We start from the raw sequence: 20,562 nt of genomic DNA on the forward strand, positions 1-20,562 counted from the left end.
GGCTCAGGCTGGTCTTGAACGCATGGTGATCCACCTACCTCTGCCTCCCGAGTGCTGGGATTAAAGGCATGTGCCACCATGACTCTCCTGACTCAGCCTCCTGAATGCTGCAGGTACGTACTAGTGACTAGCTTTTCTTTTCTTTTCTTTTTTTTTTTTTTTTTGGTTTCAAGGTAGGGTTTCACTCTAGTTTAGGCTGACCTGGAAACATGAAATTCAATATGTAGTCTCAGGGTGGTCTTGAATTCACAGTGATCCTCCTATCTCTGCCTCCCAAGTGCTGGAATTACAGGCATGTGTCACCATGCCCAAGGCTTCTCTTATTTCTATCTTTATTTTTTACTTTATTTTTATTTATTTATTTGAGAGAGAGAGAGAGAGAGAAAGAAAGAGGCAGAGAGAGGGAGAGAAAGAATGAGCATGCCAGGGTCTCCAGTCACTGCAAACGAACTCTAGACACATGCTCCCCCTTGTGCATCTGGCTTACGTGGGTCCTGGGGAATCGAACTGAGGTCCTCTGGCTTTGCAGGCAAACGCCTTAACCACTAAGCCATCTCTCCAGTCCTTCTTATTTCTATCTTTAAAGGTAATTTAAAATAGGGTTCTCTCAATAATTCCCAAAGGGATTTAATCATTCCTTTTTTTTTTTTTTTTTTCTGAGGTAGGGTCTGAGAGCTGGGATTAAAGGCGTGCACCACCACACCCAGCTCATCTCATTTTTTTATGGTCCTTTAGCATTTAGTTAAACTATAGGTAAGCATGACAAATGTCAAGATACAATCAAATGATGTGTGAGTAGCCAAAGTTTAGTTAACACATTAAAGTACAAAGTTTGTTAGAGCCTCCTGACTATTAATTAGCCATGCATTAATGATGTAAAACACTGATTATGAGCTATACCATCCCATCTAAAGTGATACTAGCATTTTACTACTAAGCACAAATATTTCAGCTGCATGTAAAGTTAACACCATAATGCTCATTGGTCAAAGAGTTTTTTAAGAATTATCTTTTTAATGGTTTTATTATTATTTGGTATGTGTGTGTCATGACACTTGTGTAGAGGTTAGATGACAACTTTCAGGTCATTGCCTTCCACCTTATTTGAGCACATTTTTTCCTTACTGTTCACTGCTCTATTCATAAGCTGCAGAGGAAATGATCCTGTCTAGACCTCCCTCCCGCCACAGGGACGCTGGGATTTCAGAAGCCTGCCACAGCTTCTGGTCTTTACATGAGGTCCGGGGATCAGAAATCAGGAACTGGGAGTTGCAGAAAAGTGCTTTATCCACTGAGCCATCTCCTTAACCCAGAGAATTTTGTTAAAAATTAGGTAGCCTCCATAGTTGCCTAAACTGAAATTAGGGCAAACTCCCAATGATTGGATTAAAAAGTGTTTGTGTAAGTGTGCGTGCACGTGTGCATGCATACTGGGGTCTCTTGCTATTACAAATGAATGCCTATCCAATTTTATAAGGGTGAACTGAACCTGGGCTGGCAGGCTTTACAAGCAAGCACCTTTAGCAGCTGAGCTGTCTCCCCAGCCCGGGCCATTTTTTGTTTGTTTGCTTTGTGTGGTGGTTTGATTCAGGTGTCCCACATAAACTTAGGTGTTCTGAATGCTAGGTTCCCAGCTGATGGAGATTTGGGAGTTAACACCTCCTGGAGGTAGTGTGTATTGTTGGGGCGGGCTTATGGGTGTTATAGCCAGTTTCCCCTTGCCAGTGTTTGGTACACTCTCCTGTTCCTATTGTCCATCTTATGTGAGCCAGGGTTTGATGTCCACTCTCTGCTCATGCCCTCATTTTCCCCTGCCATCATAGAGCTTTCCCTTGAGCCTGTAAGCCAAAATAAACCTCTTTTTCCCACAAGCTGCTCTTGGCTGGGTGATTTCTATCAGCAATGTAAGTATAGCTAGATGGACTATTCTGGTGAAAGACCTGAATGCTCTATTGATAAACTGCAGGGGAATGATCCTGTCTAGACCTCCCTCCCGCCACAGGCATGCTGGGATTTCAGAAGCCTGCCATAGCTTCTGGCCTTTACATGAGGTCTGGGGATCAGAAATCAGGAACTGGGAGTTGCAGGGAAATGCTTTATCCACTGAGCCACCTCCTTAACCCAGAGAATTTTGTTAAAAATTAGGTAGCCTCCATAGTTGCTTAAATTGAAATTAGGGCAAACTCCCAATGATTGGATTAAAAATATTTGTGTAAGTGTAAGTGTGCGCATGCGCACGCATACTGGGGTCTCTTGCTACTACAAATGAATGCCTATCCAATTGTATAAGGGTGTACTAAACCTGGGCTGGCAGGCTTTACAAGCAAGCACCTTTAGCGGCTGAGCTGTCTCCCCAGCCCGGGTCACTTTTTGTTTGCTTTGTTTTCATTTTTTTAAGACAGGGTCTTATGTGGCTCAGGCTAACCTCAAACTCACACTACTTAGGGAAGGACTTTTTAATTTATAATCCTCTTATCTCCACTTTCCAAGAGCTGGATGACAGGTGTACATCACCACAGCCAGCTCTGTTTCTTTTCCTTTCTTTCTTTTCTTTTTTTGGTCCAGGCTGACCTGGAATTAACTATGTCGGTTCAGAGTGGCCTTGAACTCATGGAGATCCTCCTACCATTGCCTCCTGAGTGCTGGGATTAAAGGCATGAGCCACCATGCTTGGTTCTTTTCTTCTTAGGTAGGGTTTCACTCAAGTTCAGGCTGACCTGGAGTTCACTATGTAGTCTCAGGGTGGCCTTGAACTCCTGGCAATCCTCCTACCTCTGCCTCCTGAGTGCTGGGATTAAAGGCGTCCAGCTTCTGTTTCTTTCTAAAATATTTTATTTATTTATTTGTTTATGAGAGAGAAAGGAAGGGAGACAAAGAATGAGTGGGCCAGGACCTCCAGCCACTGTAAATGAACTCCAGATGCAAATGTACCTGGCTTACATGGTACTGGGGAATCGAACCTGGGTCCTTGGGCTTTGCAGGCAAGTGCCTTGACCACTAAGGCATCCCTCTTGCCCTGTTTCTGTTTATGTTTTTCTTTCTGTTGTTGTTTTGGAGGGTCTTGCCTTATAATCCAGGCTAGCCTTCTTGTCTCTGTCTCCCAAGAGCTGGAATTAACATATATGTGCCAACACACTTGGCTTAGGGTGTGTATACATATATATATATAAAGTAGAGTTTCATTTTAGCTCAGGCTGACCTGGAATTCATTATGTAGTCTCAGGGTGGTCTAGAACCTGTGGCAATCCTCCTACCTGTGCCTCCTGAGTGCTGGCATTAAAGGTGTGCGCCACCATGCCCAGTGGCTTAGGTATATTTTTGACCTGTTGACAAATGTGTGAGTTTTCTTACTTCTCTATAAAGCCTTCCTTGTTACCTTTAGGAATCAACTGTCTCCTCCTTTGTGTTTTCAGAGCATACAGTCATTTATTCATCAAACATTTCTGACCATCATCTACATGTGAAGCCATGGGATCCAGGAGCTCCTTGATTGCTAGATCTGTCTTTAGGACATATTCATAGGGTTACAGTGACCCTATAAGTCTCTAAGAGGTAGGGACAGTTCATCTTTTGTCAAGTACAAACATAATGTCAATACCACACAGCAGTAACTAAAGACAGCTGTGTTGTAATAAGCAGTTTAATAGACTACTAGTTAGAGCTCTGATAGGAACCGTAGTTGAAAACTTACTGTATATCTACTGCATACTAAAAATACTCAGTCTGTGTCCTCTAGCTTATCAAGATTTGAAAGAGTTGATAACTTTTTTGGTTTTTTGAGGTAGGGTGTGACTCTAGCCCAGGCTGACCTGGAATTCACTATGTAGTCTCAGGCTGGCCTTGAACTGACCTCCTACTTCTGCCTTCTGAGGCTGAGATTAAAGGTGTGCACCCAGCTGATAATTAAACTTTTTGAAATATATTACAGACTAGCACATTCAGCTATTCCACTGTTTTTTCTCCTACTTTTCTGGCTGTACCTTCTTAGTCTCTTGTAAGCTCTTTCTCAGCTTTTTGGCTTCTGAATGTTGAAATGCCCCAGGACTCAGTTCTGGAACTACTTCTTTTTTTTTCTAGCTATGCTACCTCCTTTGGCACTTCCAATTTCATGGCTTCAAACCTATGCAGAGATGGGCATGGTGACACATGTCTTTAATCCTAGCACTTAGGAGGCTGAGGTAGGAGGATCGCAGTTGAGTTTGGGGTCAGCCTAGGGCTATAAAGTGAGTTCAAGGTCTAGAGTGAGACCTTGCCTTGAAAAAAAACCAACAAACAAAAAATCTCTGGTACTAACTTTCTTTCTTTTTTTTAATTAAAAAAAAAATTTGCTGGGCGTGGTGGCGCACACACGCCTTTAATCTCAGCATTGGGGAGGCACAGAGAGGTAGGAGGATCGCCATGAGTTCAAGGCCACCCTGACACTCCACAGTGAATTCCAGGTCAGCCTGAACCAGAGTGAGACCCTACCTTGAAAAACAAAAACAAAACAAAACAAAACAAAATTTTGCTGGGTGTGGTGGCATGCACCTTTAATCCCAGCATCAGGAGATAGAGGTAGGAGGATCACTGTGAGTTTGAGGCCACCCTGAGACTACTTAGTGAATTCCAGGTCAGCCTGGGCTAGAGTGAAACCCTACCTTGAAAAACGAAAAAAAAAATTATCTGCAAGGAGAAAAGAAAGATAATGAATGGGTGTGCCAGGGCCTCTAGCAGATGAACTCCAGGTGCATGCACCACTTTGTGCACCTGGCTTTACATGGGTACTAGGGAACTGAACCCTGGTTGTCAAGCATTGCAGGCTAGCACTTTAACTGCTAAGTCATCTCTCCAGCCCCTGCTACTGACTTTCAAAGTCCTATCTTTAGCTTTTCCTGTGAACTACAGACTCATATAACGAACTGCCTGCTTGATATTTTAACCTGCAAACCCAATAGGCTCCTTAAAAATGTGTTATATAGCCAAGGCTGGCCTTGAATAACTCTGATCCTTCTGCTTCTGAGAGTACAGGTATACAACACCATGCCTGGCTCTTCCTCCTGCTTTTTTTTTGAGGCAGTTTCAAAAAAAAAAAAAAAAAAAGGAAGCGGGGAGGCAGCCCAGGCTCTCATTCTTAGCACAGGCTGGTCTGGCCTCCACCTCATGGCAATCCTCCTACCTTAGCCTCCCAAGTGCTGAGATTAAAGGTGTGAGCCACCACACCTGGCTCCTTTCTTTCTTTCTTTCTTTCTTTCTTTCTTTCTTTCTTTCTTTCTTTCTTTCTTTCTTTTTTTTTTTTTTTTGGAGACAGGTTCTCATTCGCTCAGGCTGACTTTGAATCTGTGGTTATCATCTGTGGTCATCATACCACAGCCTCCCAAGTGCTGGGACTTATAAGCATGTGCCATTGCGCTCATTTATTTGATTCTGGGGACTGAACCCAGGGCTTTGTATATGATAAGCAAATGCTCTATCAACTGAGCTATATCTTTAGCTCCTTAGTACAATTTTTGATTTTTCTCTTTTCATGTCTATACCCCATCTGCTCTGTCACTCTAACTTCAAGACAGATCCTGAATTCAGCCCCTTCTCACCATTCTCACTACTACCATCCTGGTCAAGGTTCCACCATCTCTTGCACATACTGTAGCAGTAGCCTCCTAGGTAGACTGCCTTGCTTTTGCTTGTGCACCCCTGATGTCTCTAGTAGAGAAATCCTGTTCAAATATAAATCAGAACAGATCAGTCACATTGTACCTATGCTGAATTCTCTCTACTACCCACAAGGTAGAGTAATATAATAGAAGATGGTCATTCTTTAATTAAGGTAGATCCACTAGTCTTTCTCCAACATTTAACATGACATTTAAGTCACTGAGACACTCAGTACCTGCTCTTTACCAGCTGACTTCTTTTGCTTAGGTTGGGAGCTACTCACCTAAGTAGCCTTGAGTCTTTTTCTGTAGTGCAGTGACTGGACAGTCTTTGTGAGCTAACAATAGCTGTTTCAACTGAGCCACCTCATTGCGTAGTAATGTGACTTCATTCTGAAGGGAGAGGGAAGAAAATAATATCAAGAAAATTTATCCTTGGGCTGGAGAGATGGCTTAGCAGTTAAGGCGCTTGCCTGCAAAGCCAAAGGACCGAGGTTTGACTCCCCAGGACCCACATAAGCCAGGTGCACAAGGTGGTACATGCATCTGGAGTTCATTTGAAGTGGCGTGTGCTGTGAAGTGGCATGTGCTGTCTCTCAATTTCTCTCTTCTTTTCTTCGTTTTTAAAGTAGGGTCTCACTCTAGCCCAGGCTGACCTGGAGTTCACTATGTAGTCTCAGGGTGGCTTCAAACTCACACTGATCCTTCTACCTCTGCCTCCTGAGTGCTGAGATTAAAGGCGTGCACCACCATGCCTGGCAAAAAAAATTTTTTTAAAGAAAATTTATCCTTTATCCTTGTACTTTTTTCTAAAAGTTTTTATTTATTTATTTAGTCAAAAGACAGAAAGAGGCAGATAGAGAGAATGGGTGCACCAGAGTCTCTAGCCACTGCAAATGAACTTCAGTCACATGCACCACCTTTAGCATCTGGCTTTATGTTGGTACTGGGAAATCAAACCTATGTCCTTAGGCTTCACAGGCAAGCACCTTAACTGCTAAGTCATCTCTAGCCCTCATCCTTGGACTCTTTTTTTTTTTAGTAACTTTATTCTTTTATTGTTTTTAATTTTTACTTATTTATTGTTATTATCATTCATTAACAACTTGTGTAGGTAGTGTCAGGCACTGTGAGGTCATGGATATCCAGGCCATTTTGTGTCTGAAGGAGCACGTTGTAAGGAGTCCTACCCATCCTTGGACTCTTAATGGCAATCTCCAGAGTGAGGGCAGAGTGCTGTCTGGATTTTTCTCTGCAAATTAGGACATGACTACTGATCTATCAAGTCTTCAGAGAGCCAATGTTCAATGTCCTAATGAATAATTACATTATCAATATCCAGACCATATAATATAACCATACTCAGAATGTAATAATACACAGCTATTTAAAAACATGAGCTGGGTGTGGTGATGCATGCTTTTAATCCCAATGCTCAGTAGGCAGAGATAGGAGGATAGTTGTAAGTTAATTTCACTGTATATATGTTTGTATGAAATAAATATATTCATATACTACCTTTGTAATTAAACATTTCAATAATAATTCTATTTGTACTTGTATGTTCTTTTTTAAATGTATTTTATTTATTTGCGAGAGAAAGAGGCAGAGAGGGAGAGAATGGGTGCGCCAGGGCCTCCAGCCACTGTAAACAAACTCCAGATGCATGCACCACCCTATGTATCTGGCTTATGTGGGTCCTACAGAATTGAACAGGGATCCTTTGGCTTTGCAGGCAAATGCTTTAACTGCTAAGCCACCTCTCCAGCCCCATTTTCTTTATTTTTTTTTAATTTTATTTATTTATTTATTTGAGAGCTACAGGCAGAGAGAGAAAGAGTCAGACAGAGAGAATGGGCATGCCAGGGCTTCCAGCCACTGCAGACAATTCCAGACGCATGCGCCCCCTTGTGCATCTGGCTAATGTGGGTCCTGGGGAATTGAGCCTCGAACCAGGGACCTTAGGCTTCACAGGCAAGCGCTTAACCACTAAGCCATCTCTCCAGCCCTCTTTCTTTATTTTTTAAATTTTATTTATTTTTACTTGAGAGAGGGAGGAAGGGGGAGAAAGGGAGGAAGGAGGAGGAGGGAGGGAGGGGAAGAGAATGGGTGCACCAGGGCCTTATGCATGCACCACCTTGTGCAGCTGGTTTCACATGCAAGCACCTTAGCTGCCAAGCCATTTCTCCAGCCCTTCCTTTTATTAAACAACATTATCTGGGATAAACACATTTCTCATTGGGTGTTCCATGGCCTCAGTCAGGCTCTAATGATGTAAAAGAACACCTTGGGGTGCACTTAATATAACTTCCTTCCTTCAAATGTGTCTAGGTTTTTACCCTCTTCTGTCCGCCCTCATTTCCCCCTTTTGGGGATTGCTAAGTGTTCTTCCACTGAGCAACATCCCCAGTCCCCAAAGAGGTCCAGGAAAGGCTTGTTTTCATTGCAAATTTGGAGGGAGTTGGTGTCTTTTTCAATTGCTAGGGAAGAAGTCTCAATTTTGATAAAAGATTCGGTGTTCTTCCTGGCACATTTTCTAGACCTACCTTAATTAAAAAATGACCATCTTATGTCAGATTGTCTCCCTCACACTTCTCAGGCTCAATCCCACTTTTCAGATTCCACAATCCCAATTTGACTCATCGAGGACCACTCACACTCAGCTGAATGTTCTGAGAAGTGAGCTCTTCTGCCTTCTTCTCCAGGGAGGATACCCACAACTTCCTCTTTTGGCGGCAGCGAGAAGCTGCTGCTCGGTTGCGCTCCAGAAAGCGCTGCCTCCGCTCATCTGGATCTTCATCCACCGTGCGCCTCCGGCGTCCTCCGGTACTAGGGGTGGGCTGGGCTGGAGACACCTGTTCCCAAAGAAGGAAGAGGAATATGTTTTCTCCCTTTGGTTGTTTTCCCCCTCCCTTCTCTGGACATACAGCCTTGCTATGTAGCCCAGGCTGACCTTGCACCTGTGATCCTCCTGCCTAAGCCTCCCAATTATTGGGATTTATAGGTATGCGCCCAATACTTGAAGCAGAGGTGCATGATGGGAAAACCAGTCTTTTCTGAATCAAGACTGAGGTAGTGAAAGATAGATTTGTAAATTCTGGTAGAGATTTGATAAAGGGATGCAATAACTTCTGATAATCATAGCAAATCTCATTACTGCAATCCTTAGCTTCTCATTCTGCTTCCCATTATTTTCCAATCTTCTCAGTACCACATTTTGACAAGCCAAGTTCTGTTGGGAACTAACTCTGAAACATACACAAGAAACTAGGAGGCTGGAGAGATGGCAGGCTCATTCTCTCTCTCTTTTGTGGTTTTTCTTTCTTTCTTTTTTTTTTTTAGTTTTTCAAGGCAGGGTCTTGTTCTGGCCCAGGCTGACCTAGAATTCACTATGTAGTCTCAGGGTGGCCTCAAATTCATGGCAATTCTCCTACCTCTGCCTCCCAAGTGCTGGGATTAAAGATGTGATGTCACTATGCCTGACTTTTTCTTTTTGGGACAGGGTCTCATTTAGCTCAGGCTGGATTCAACTCCCTATATAATCCAGGATGATCTTGAAGTGATCCTCCCACCTCTACTTTCTTTTTTTTCCCTTTCCATAAGCTCTTTTTGTTTTTGTTTTTCTGTTTTTCAAGATAGGGTTTCACTGTAGCTCAGGCTGACCTGGAATTCACTACAGAGTCTCAGGGTGGCCTTGAACTCTCCACAATCCTTCTACCTCTGCTTCCCAAGTGCTGGGATTAAAGGCACACACAACTACACCTGGCTTCCATTAGCTTTTATTAATGGTCACAATCAGGTCATAAATAGGTAAATTATTAGTCACATGATTTTCTTTCCTTTCTTTTTTTTGGGGGGGGGTTTGAAGTAGGGTGTCTCACTCTGGTCCAGGCTGACCTGGAATTAATTATGTATGTATGTATGTAGTCTCAGGGTGGCCTTGAACTCAGGGTGATTCTCCTACCTCTGCCTTCTGAGTGCTGGGATTAAAGGTGTGTGCCACCATACCAAGCTGATTTTCATTTTCTAAAATTTTATTTTATTTATTTTTTAAGAGACAGGGTATTTTATTTATTTATTTATTTTTATTTAATTTTTAAAAAATTTTTATTTATTTATTTATTTATTTATTTATTTGAGAGCGACAGACACAGAGAGAAAGACAGAGGGAGAGAGAGAATGGGCGCGCCAGGGCTTCCAGCCTCTGCAAACGAACTCCAGACGCGTGCGCCCCCTTGTGCATCTGGCTAATGTGGGACCTGGGGAACCGAGCCTCGAACCGGGGTCCTTAGGCTTCACAGGCAAGCGCTTAACCGCTAAGCCATCTCTCCAGCCCTATTTATTTATTTATTTAGTTAGTTTTTCAAAGTAGGGTCTCACTGTAGCCCAGGCTGACCTGGAATTCAGTATGTAGTCTCAGGGTGACCTCAAACTCATGACAATCCTCCCACCTCTGTCTCCCAAGTGCTGGGATTAAAGGCATGCACCACCATGCCCAGCTAAAATTTAATTTTAGAGAAAGTGAGTGTGAGAGAGAGACAGAGAATTGAAAGATTGAAAGAAAGAAAAAAGGGGGGAATTAGTGCACCAGGCCTCAGCCACTGCAATTGAACTCCAGATGCTTGTGCCACCTAGTGGGCATGTGTAACCTCATGCTTGCCTCACCTTTGTGTATCTGGCTTACATTGGGTCCAGAGAGTTGAACATGGGTCTTTAGCCTTTGCAGGTAAGTGCCTTAACTGCTAAGCCATCACTCCAGCCCCATGAAAGTGAATTTTTACAAGTGAAAATTAGTTTGCTATTTTGCAAAGTTATAGACATAGTAAAACTAACTGTTCCATGTTTCCACCTGCATGAGTGGCCCCGAGTGAAAAATGAAGAAACTCTTTAGCTCTGCAAGGTACAGTAAACAAGGTTTTATGGCTTACTGTTTGTTTTTTTTTTTTCCGAGCTAGGATCTCACAGTAGCCCAGGCTGACCTGGAATTCCCTATGTATTCTCAGGGTGGCCTCAAACTCTTGGCAATCCTTCTACCTCTGCCTCCCAAGTGTTGGGATTAAAGGCATGTGCCATCATGACCAGATTTACTTTTCAAAAGGAAAAGGAAAAAGATTTTAACACAATTAAGATCTAAGACAGATCCCAAAAAAGGCATCTTAAAATGAGGGAGGTCTTGTGCTTACAGTATGAAACTTTCCACCTCAACTTTTTGAGTGCTGGGATTACAGGTGTGCAATACCATGCTGACCTGTATTCTCTTTAACTATGTACATCTCACTTTATGTGGGTACTAAGGAATCAAACCTGGGCCATGAGGCTTTGCAAGCAAGTGCTTTTTTAAAGTATGTGTATAGGCATGCATGCTTGTGTGTGAATATGGGCATGTGCCACAGCATGCATGTAGAGGTCAGAAGATAACTTTTGGGTTGGCCCTGGCCATTTCACTTGTTGCTATGGAAATCCTGTTTCCACATTCCACCTTGTAGCCAGCATGCTGGTATTACAAAGCCGGTAGTGGCTTCTAACTTTTTCATGTGGGGTCTGAGGACTGAATTTGGGCTACTCACACTTGAGCAGTGAGCACTTTATCCACTGAGCCATCTCCCTGAACATCTTCTTGTTGAATTTATTTATTTATTTGAGAGAAAGAGAGAGAGAGAGGCACAGAGGGAGAGAGAGATAGAAAGATAGAAAATAGGGACATCATGCCTCTAGCTACTGCAAATGAACTCCAGGTGCATGTAACACTATGTGCATTTGGTTTACATGAGTACTGGGGAATTAAACCTGGGTCCGTAGGCTTCATAGGCAAGTGCCTTAACTACTAAACCATCTCTCCAGCCCCTCCCTGTTTTTTCACTTATTTTATTTATTTATTCAGGAGATAGAAAAAAAAAAGATGGAGAGAGAGAGAGAGAGGAAAAAGAGAGAGAGAATATGGGCACGCTAGGGCTTCCAGCCACTGCAAACAAACTCCAGATGCATGCGCCACCTTCTGCATCTGGCTTATGTGGGTCCTGGGAATCGAACCTGGGTCCTTTGGTTTTGCAGGCAAACACCTTAACCAATAAGCCATCTCTGCAGCCCTAAAGTATTTTTAAAACATTTATTTATTAATTATTATTATTTTTATTTTTCAAGGTAGGGTCTAGCTCCAGCCTAGGCTGACCTGGAATTCACTCAGTAGTCTCAGGGCGGCCTCAAACTCATGGTGATCCTCCTACCTCTGCCTCCTAACTTTTTTTTTTTGTTTTTTTGAGGTAGGGTCTCACTCTAGCCCAGGCTGACCTGGACTTCACTATGTAGTCTCAGGTGGCCTCGAACTCATGGTGATCCTCCTACCTCTGCCTCCCAAGTGCTGGGATTAAAGGCGTGCACCACCACGCCCAGCTCTGCCTCCTAACTGCTGGGATGAAAGGTGTGTGTCACCACACCTGGCTTAATATTTTATTTTTATTTATTTATTAGAAAGGGAAAGAGAGAGAGGGAGAATGGGCACACCAGGGCCTCTAACCACTGCAAACAAACTCAAGATGCCTGTGCCACCATTTGCATCTGGCTTACATGGGATCTGGAGAATTGAACCTGGGTACTTAGGCTTCACTAGCAAGTGCTTTAACCACCAAGGCAGCTCTCCAGCTCCCTAAAATATTTATTTATTTATTTATTTATTTGAGAGTGATAGAGAGAGAGAGAGGGAGAGAAAGAAACAGATAGAGAGAGAATGGGCATGCCAGGGCTTCCAGCCACTGCAAACAAACTCCAGATGCATGCGCCCCCTTGTGCATCTGGCTAACGTGGGTCCTGGGGAATTGAGCCTTGAACTGGGGTCCTTAGGCTTCACAGGCAAACGCTTAACCGCTAAGCCATCTTTCCAGCCCATCCCTAAAATATTTTTAAAATTTATTTATGAGAGAGGGAGGGAGGAAGTTTGGGAGAGACAGAAAACGTGTGTGCTAGGGCCTCTAGCCACTGCAAACCAACTCCAGATGTATGTACCACCATGTGCATCTGGCTTATGTGGGACCTGGAGAATTGAACCTAGGTCCTTAGGTTTTGCAGGCAAGTGCCTTAACTACTAAGCCAGCTTTCCAGCCCACCTTTGTAATTTTTTAAGCTTGATATGAAATCTTTTGGCATTAAAACACTTTGGGATCTTTTTCCTCTGTAAGTTGTCAAGCAGAGAAGGCAGATCAATTTCATAGTAGTGGCCAAAATTAAGCCAGTGTAAACTAATGTAGAACAATCCCCAAAGTAAATTCTTCTTGGATCTGTTGCCAGTAGGGCATATCTCTTTATTACTATCTCCCCAATGCTTAGCAGTTTATTGAAAATAAGCAGGAGCAGCCAGGAGTGGTGGCACAAGCCTTTCATCCCAGCATTTGGGAGGCAGAAGTAGGAGGATCGTGGTGAGTTCGAGGCCACCCTGAGACTACACAGTGAATTCCAGGTCAGTCTGGGCTAGAGTGAGACCCTACTTTGAAACAAACAAACAAAAAAAAGCAGGAGCTCCTGCTTTTTTTGTTTTTAAATGGAATTAAAAAATGGAATCTTATACTTCAGTTTCTACTGAATTATGTTCTTTGTTAAAACAGGTAATTAAGGGCTGGAGAGATGGCTTAGCAGTTAAGGTGCTTGCTTACGAAGCCCAAGGATCTATGTTCAATCTTTCTCCACATCCCACATAAGCCAAATGTACAAAGGTGAGGCAAAGACAAGGTTGTACATGCCCACTAGGTGGCACAAGCATCTGGAGTTCAATTGCAGTGGCTGAGGCCCTGGTGTGCCAGTTCTCTCTCCCTCTCTTGCTCTCTAAGAAAATCAAACAACAACAAAAGGTAATTAACACATGGTGCTTGGTGTGGTGGTGCATGCTTTTAAATCTCGGATCGCTGTGTGTTCAAGGCCAGCATGAAACTACATAGTGAATCCCATGTCACCCTGAGATAGAGTGAGACCCTACCTCAAAAACCAAACCAAACCAAACAAAGACATGGATATGAGCTCTGGGTAAATCTAGCTCTGGTAAAGTAAGCAAAAGACCTTGGATTCAGCCTCCAGACCTGGCAGTGGTGGGAGGGATTCCTGGGTCAATGTACTGAGCTAGGTAGGAGCCTTTCTTCAAGCAATCCAGATGGCATAGTGCTACATGTCCCTAATCCAAACTTTCAAGAGGGTGTAGCAGTAGGATCATGAGTTCAAGGCCTCCCTGGGCTTTATAATGAGACTCTGTCTCTAAAAACCAAACAACAAACAAGAAAAAGGACGAGAAAAGGACTCAGTAGTGACTAACAAGGGAGCCATCTTTTCTCCAAGGGTTGAAAAGCAGCACAGCTTAGTCGGGGGCTGTTTGCTATTGCTGGGACTGGAGTGAGAAGGTTCAAAATGGTGGACAGGCTTATCTTCCAAGAAGAAAACTCAAATGAAAGCTTGGGTTATTGGCCAAGTTTTGAGGCAGCATATGGCTATGAAATGTTTAGACATGTGGTGGTAAGTGATGAAGCAGGTGGTGGTATCAGGAAGATAGGGACTGGGCAATGAATATAACACTAGAAACCAATCTCAGGCAGTTGTCACCTGTCCACTGTAGACAATTATCAAGGATGAACAAAATTCTATTTCCAAAGACTCTTTTTTTAACGGTTGAGAGACTTATTAGACTAAGAAAAGGAAAGAGGAGAAAGTGGAATTCCTATCCATCAGAAGGCAGGAGGGGATAGAGGTTCCTATGTCCGAAGAATCTTATTAAAACTGAGAGACCCCTCCCTTGAGAAGGAAATTGGTTAGCTAAATGAGAATGCCTATGACTTTTTTTTTTTAATTTTTATTAACATTTTCCATGATTATAAAATATATCCCATGGTAATTCCCTCCCTCCCCACCCCCACACTTTCCCGTTTGAAATTCCATTCTCCATCATATTACCTCCCCATTACAATCATTGTAATTACATATATACAATATCAACCTATTAAGTAGCCTCCTCCCTTCCTTTCTCCACCCTTTATGTCTCCTTTTCAACTTACTGGCCTCTGCTACTAAGTATTTTCATTCTCATGCAGAAGCCCAGTCATCTGTAGCTAGGATCCACATATGAGAGAGAACATGTGGCGCTTGGCTTTCTGGGCCTGGGTTACCTCACTTAGTATAATACTTTCCAGGTCCATCCATTTTTCTGCAAATTTCATAACTTCATTTTTCTTTACTGCTGAGTAGAACTCCATTGTATAAATGTACCACATCTTCATTATCCACTCATCTGTTGAGGGACATCTAGGCTGGTTCCATTTCCCAGCTATTATAAATTGAGCAGCAATAAACATGGTTGAGCATGTACTTCTAAGGAAATGAGATGAGTCCTTTGGATATATGCCTAGGAGCGCTATAGCTGGGTCATATGGTAGATCAATCTCTAGCTGCTTTAGGAACCTCCACACTGTTTTCCACAATGGCTGGACCAGATTGCATTCCCACCAGCAGTGCAGAAGGGTTCCTTTTTTTCCACATCCCCGCCAACATTTATGATCATTTGTTTTCATGATGGTGGCCAATCTGACAGGAGTGAGATGGAATCTCAATGTAGTTTTAATCTGCATTTCCCTGATGACTAGTGACGTAGAACATTTTTTAAGATGCTTATATGCCATTCGTATTTCTTCCTTTGAGAACTCTCTATTTAGCTCCATAGCCCATTTTTTGATTGGCTTGTTTGATTCCTTATTATTTAACTTTTTGAGTTCTTTGTATATCCTAGATATTAATCCTCTATCAGATATATAGCTGGCGAAGATTTTTTCCCATTCTGTAGGTTGCCTCTTTGCTTTTTTCACTGTGTCCTTTGCGGTGCAAAATCTTTGTAATTTCATTAGGTCCCAGTGGTTAATCTGTGGTTTTATTGCCTGAGCAATTGGGGTTGTATTCAGAAAGTCTTTGCCAAGACCAATATGTTGAAGGGTTTCCCCTACTTTTTCCTCTAGCAGTTTCAAAGTTTCCGGTCTGAGCCTATGACTTTTTAAAGGACTTTATATATCTGGGATAGAAGATTAAACTGGTAATAAGATTTTTTTTGTGTGTTTTCTTACTTTTTTGTTTTTCTCCCTGAAGTAGGGTCTCACTCTAGCCCAGGCTGACCTGGAATTCACTATGTAGACTTAGGGTGGCCTTGAACTCATTGCAATCCTCCTATTTCTGCCTCCTGAGTGCTGGGATTAAAGGTGTGTACCACCATGTCTGGCTTGTTTTCTTTTATACTGAGCCAGTTATCTTACTATTATAATATCACATTGTATTTGTTTATTTTATTTATTAAAATTTTTTTTGTTTATTTTTATTTATTTGATAGCAACAGAGAGAGAGACAAAGAGGCAGATAGAGAGAGAGAATGGGTGCGCCAGGCCTCCAGCCACTACAAACGAACTCCAGATGTGAACTCCAGATGCGTGCGCTCCCCTGCACAGCTGACTAACGTAGGTCCTGGGGAATTGAGCCTCGAACTGGAGTCCTTAGGCTTCACAGGCAAATGCTTAACCACTAAGCCATCTCTCCAGCCCTCACATTGTATTTATGTATTATTATAATCAAGTAATTTTTTTCAAAAGATTTAATGAGGGGTTTGGGAGATGGCTCAGTTGTTAAAGGCACTTGCTTGCAAAGCCTACTGGCCTGGGTTCAATTCCCCAGCCACTCATATAAAGCTGGACAGGAGTTAGTCTTCAGTGGTAAGAGAACCTGGCATGTAGACACATGTATGTGCAAATTAATTAAAAAAAGAAATGAGCCAGGTGTGGTGGTGCATGTCTTTAAGCCCAGCACTCAGGAGGCAGAGGCAGTAAGATCATAGAGAGTTTGAGGCCAGCCTGAGACTACATAGTGAATTTCAGGTCATGCTGGGCTAGAGTAAGACCTCACCCTTGAAAAACAAACAAAAAACCTGAGCTGAGTGTAGTGGAGCAAGAGTTTAACCCCAGCACTCAGAAGGCAGAGGTAGGAGGATCACCATGTGTTTGAGGCCACCCTGAGACTGAATTCAGCCAAGTCTACAGAAAGACCCTATCTTGAAAGACCAAAACATAAAAGTTTTTAAAATTAAAAATAAATGAAGGGCTGGAGAGGTGGCTTAGCTATAAGGTGCTTGTTGGCCAAACCAAAGGATCCATGTTTAATTCCCAATATCAATGTAAAGCCAGGTGCACAAGGTAGCACATGCATCTGGAGTTCATTTACAGTGGCTAGGAGGCCCTGGTGCACCCATTCTTGCTCTCTCTCTATCTGCCTCTGCCCCTCTCAGTCTCTTGCTCCCTCTCTCAAATAAATAAATAAAATGTTTTATAAAAAATAAATAAGTGAAAGTGGGTGTGGTGGCACATGCCTTTAATCCCAGCACTTGGGAGGCAGAGGTAGGAGGATTGCTGTGAGTTCAAGGCCACCCTGAGACTACCTCAGCACTCCCTCCCTTCAAAAAAAAAAAAAAAATAAATAAATAAAAATAAATAAATAAAATAAAAAATGAAGAGACTATGGAAGCCTCCTTTGTCTAATGTGTAATGTGGCTTAAGTTGAGGTTCTGTTATAGTTCGTTCAGAGGATAGTGAAGATGCATTGTCATCATTCAATATGGGGAAAAATGGAGACCTCCTCTGCAGTAGCTCTGAATAATTCAGTCTGTTTGCATGTATGTCTAACACAAAGGTAGACAGAATGTTTTTCTGCAGTCAGACTTTTCAAAGGAGCAAGTAGATGCCCAAAAAGCTGAAATATACTCTTCTCTAATTTTCTGCCTCTTCCTTTAAAAAATATATTTTCATTTACTAGTAAGGAGAGTGTGTGTATATGGATGCACTGGGCTCCCATGTCACTGCAAATGAGCTCCAAATGCATGTGCCCCTTTGTTCAGCTAGCTTTACATGGGTACTGGGGAAATGAATCTGGGGCTGTAGGATTTGTAAGCAAATGCCTTTTAACTGCTGAGCTATCTCCGTAGCCCATTGCCTGCTTCTTGAAAAACCAATGTGACATAAAGAGTAAGGGTAACATGGCTGGTTCCCCTCATCCAAGGGCCCAACTGACCTGGGGTTGGGCAGGGGATGGGGCATCGGGGTGCTGGATGAGGATCTGGCTCTGCTCTGGGCGGGCTGTCACCATGGTGCTGGCAGTACTCACCACCATTCCACAACCACCATTGACAGAGGAGACTTGGTGGGTTAGAGTGGCTTTTAGTCTCTGAGGAGAAAAATTTAAAAAGAAGACAGAGTGAGAGTCTATCAAGGATGGGAAGGATGGACTTAGATTTTATTACTGACCTTATAAATAGTTCAAATTTCCACCCCAATATTCCCTTAGCAGAGGAATTAAAATAAAATGATAGGGATAGCAAAGGTGCACCTGGATTCCTAAAATGTCTGCTCTGTTCCCTGGCTATTGTACTGGGCACAGTTGGGGGCTGGGAGTTGTTGAAGCAATAGAGTCCAGATGAAATCTCTCCCCTGGAATCTGGCCAGATGATGGTTACACAGCTATTCACCTCTTGGCCAACTCCCCTGCCCACTCACCCACCTTCCATCTGTCACCTTGGAACTAAACAGCAAGTGTTCCATTCCAAACAATCTGTGCTGCCTCTTTCCCTGCCATGGTCTGTGCACCAGGCTCTAAGGTAGGGAGAGGAGGAGAGGGGAGGGGAGGGAAGAAGAAAAGGGGAAGGGAAAGGAGATTCACAAATCAGGGTCTTTTCTTTTCCAAGCTTCACAGCAGGGTGTCTTTAGCTTTTCAAATCTCAGAAGGACTTTTTTTTTAATTCAACTTACTTGAAAAACCTAACCTGATACTACTTTCAGAAGGACCAACATTGCCCCAGGCTGAGATAAACTTACCATTTTAGCTTCTGAAGGCATAGGGTGGCCAGAGGGAGAAATGGAGCCACTACTGTTAATGGGTGGGCCAGGGATACCAGGAATGTTGGGCACCATAGACACAGGTCTGGCCAGCTGGATCAAGAGAAGAACCAAAAACCAGAAGGAGACATAATACTATTGGTTTTCCCCCCAAATCAAGTGCTTTTGAGATTAGTGTGTCAGGGCCTGTTCTGTGTAACCTACCCACAGGACATGCAGAGACAGCTTGAGAAATACCCTCCTTTGGAGCATTACAAAGTAGGGAATCTAATACAGTGCTAGGACAACTCAGGCTGTATCCTGAAGAAAATAGCAATCTGGGAGAAGCTGCATGCCAAATGAAATCAACCAATCAGCAGGCTGGCATGATCAATTTCTAGAGCAGGAGCCAATTGTCCAGATGAGTCTTTGTCTAGTGTTCCATGGTGCTGGACTGGTAGAGGTTAGTGAAGAGTTTGGGCAGGCTGCCATACTCAACCAACACAGTGCAGAGCTCACATTTCCCTGGGGTCCCTTTGAGATTATGACCATTCAGGTGGAAGGGCGGGTGTTGCTAGGTTGGCTGTCCTAACTATAGAGCTCACCGATATAACAGAAGGCATCTGTACTGGAGGCCCTGGCAACACAGGCATGGTCTGTCCATTAGCAAGATGCATGACGAGAGGGAGGGAGCCAGTGGGAGACCTACAGGAGACATGAATGAAATGTCACAATTCAGACTCTATGGGTCTTCCTCCTGGTAGAGCACACACTGTAGTCTTCTCTAGTCAGGGAAGGTACAGAGCAGCACTTAACACTCTCTTGAACATGTGAAAAACAGACGGAGAGAAATGACAAATTCTATGTTTTATTCTAGAGATTGAACACAAATGCCTTAGAGTATGCTAAGCAAGCACTACTTCACTAAGGTACACCCTTAGCTTGATAAAACCTTTATTTTTATTTATTTATTTTTTCAATTTTAAAATTTTTTGTAGGGCTGGGGATTAACAAGACCTTGTACATGCTAGGCAAGCTGAGCTACTTTTACAAACTAGCAAAATCTTTAGACCCATGCAAATTAAGCAAATTCAATGTAGGGAGCTAATCCTATTAGTGGTTTAGAACAATCAAACATCCCTACCACTGACACATACAAGTTTTGCCTTAGGCAAAGGAGAATTGGATCAAAGTTGTCATTTTGCAAAGATGGATTATGTTATACAATAGTCAGATCCGAATACATTTCTTGTTTCTTTCCAGAACAACAAAACAGAACAGAGAACAGTCTCTGTTTGATCGAATAATTTTATGACATAGAATAGATTCAGGCTTCACATTTCTCTCTACTCTCTGTACTCACCCCATTTGCCTATTGGATGGTGGAGCCTGTGTGATAACAGAGGTTGGGGAGGGAAGGGTTGGATGAAGTGGATCATAGCCTAAGTGGAGAGGCAGGGAGCCGGGGCGTACAATTGTGGGTGTAGGAGTAGAGATCACGACGGGTTTTGAGGCAACCTCCTGGGGAAAAGAGACCAACAAATTACAAAATGCTGTACGGGTTACTTATAGGGAAATACATACCTGGTCAAATCTAACATAATTTTATTGGAAAGAACATTAGCTATTTATATAAGTCATAGCCTGATTCCCTCAAGATCATGTACCCATACCTCATTCACCCATAGGAGGAATGTTTATCAAGATATTTTAGCCTTCTCCATTTTGGGTATGACGACTATATAAATGAGATGACAATTGGAAAATCATTTGAAATCTTTGGAGATATGCTATAGTACCATATGACACTATAGTACCATGTAAACTCTAGGGAAAATATATATATACTTTTTAAAAATTAAGGTAGAGTGTCACCTAGGCTGACCTGGAATTCACTATATAGTCTCAGGGTGGTCTTGAACTCACAGCAATCCTCCTAACCTTTGACTCCCCAGTCCTGGGATTAAAGGCATGCACTACCACGTCTGGCTTTGTTATAATTTTTTAAAAAATATTTTAGGGGCCTGGAGGGATGGCTAAGTGGTTAAGGCATTTGCCTGCAAAGC

At 42.8% G+C, this 20,562-nt stretch overlaps 1 protein-coding gene across 6 annotated transcripts in view; it reads right to left on the reverse strand.

Annotated features, from left to right (window-relative positions):
* Nucleotides 1-20,562, reverse strand: part of LOC101605273 (cyclic AMP-dependent transcription factor ATF-7) — a 142,329-nt gene that overhangs the window by 12,952 nt on the left and 108,815 nt on the right. For all 6 annotated transcript variants that reach the window (XM_045152766.1, XM_045152765.1, XM_004649906.2 and 3 more), the window contains 6 exons: nt 19,860-20,017; nt 19,102-19,201; nt 18,497-18,610; nt 17,697-17,849; nt 8,288-8,485; nt 5,915-6,023 (listed from right to left, as the gene is read on the reverse strand). In XM_045152766.1, coding sequence (XP_045008701.1) covers nt 5,915-6,023; nt 8,288-8,485; nt 17,697-17,849; nt 18,497-18,610; nt 19,102-19,201; nt 19,860-20,017 — 832 coding nt within the window. The remainder of the gene's footprint in view (nt 1-5,914; nt 6,024-8,287; nt 8,486-17,696; nt 17,850-18,496; nt 18,611-19,101; nt 19,202-19,859; nt 20,018-20,562) is intronic.

The sequence above is a fragment of the Jaculus jaculus genome, chromosome 6, assembly GCF_020740685.1.
Source record: "Jaculus jaculus isolate mJacJac1 chromosome 6, mJacJac1.mat.Y.cur, whole genome shotgun sequence".
NCBI lineage: Eukaryota > Metazoa > Chordata > Mammalia > Rodentia > Dipodidae > Jaculus > Jaculus jaculus.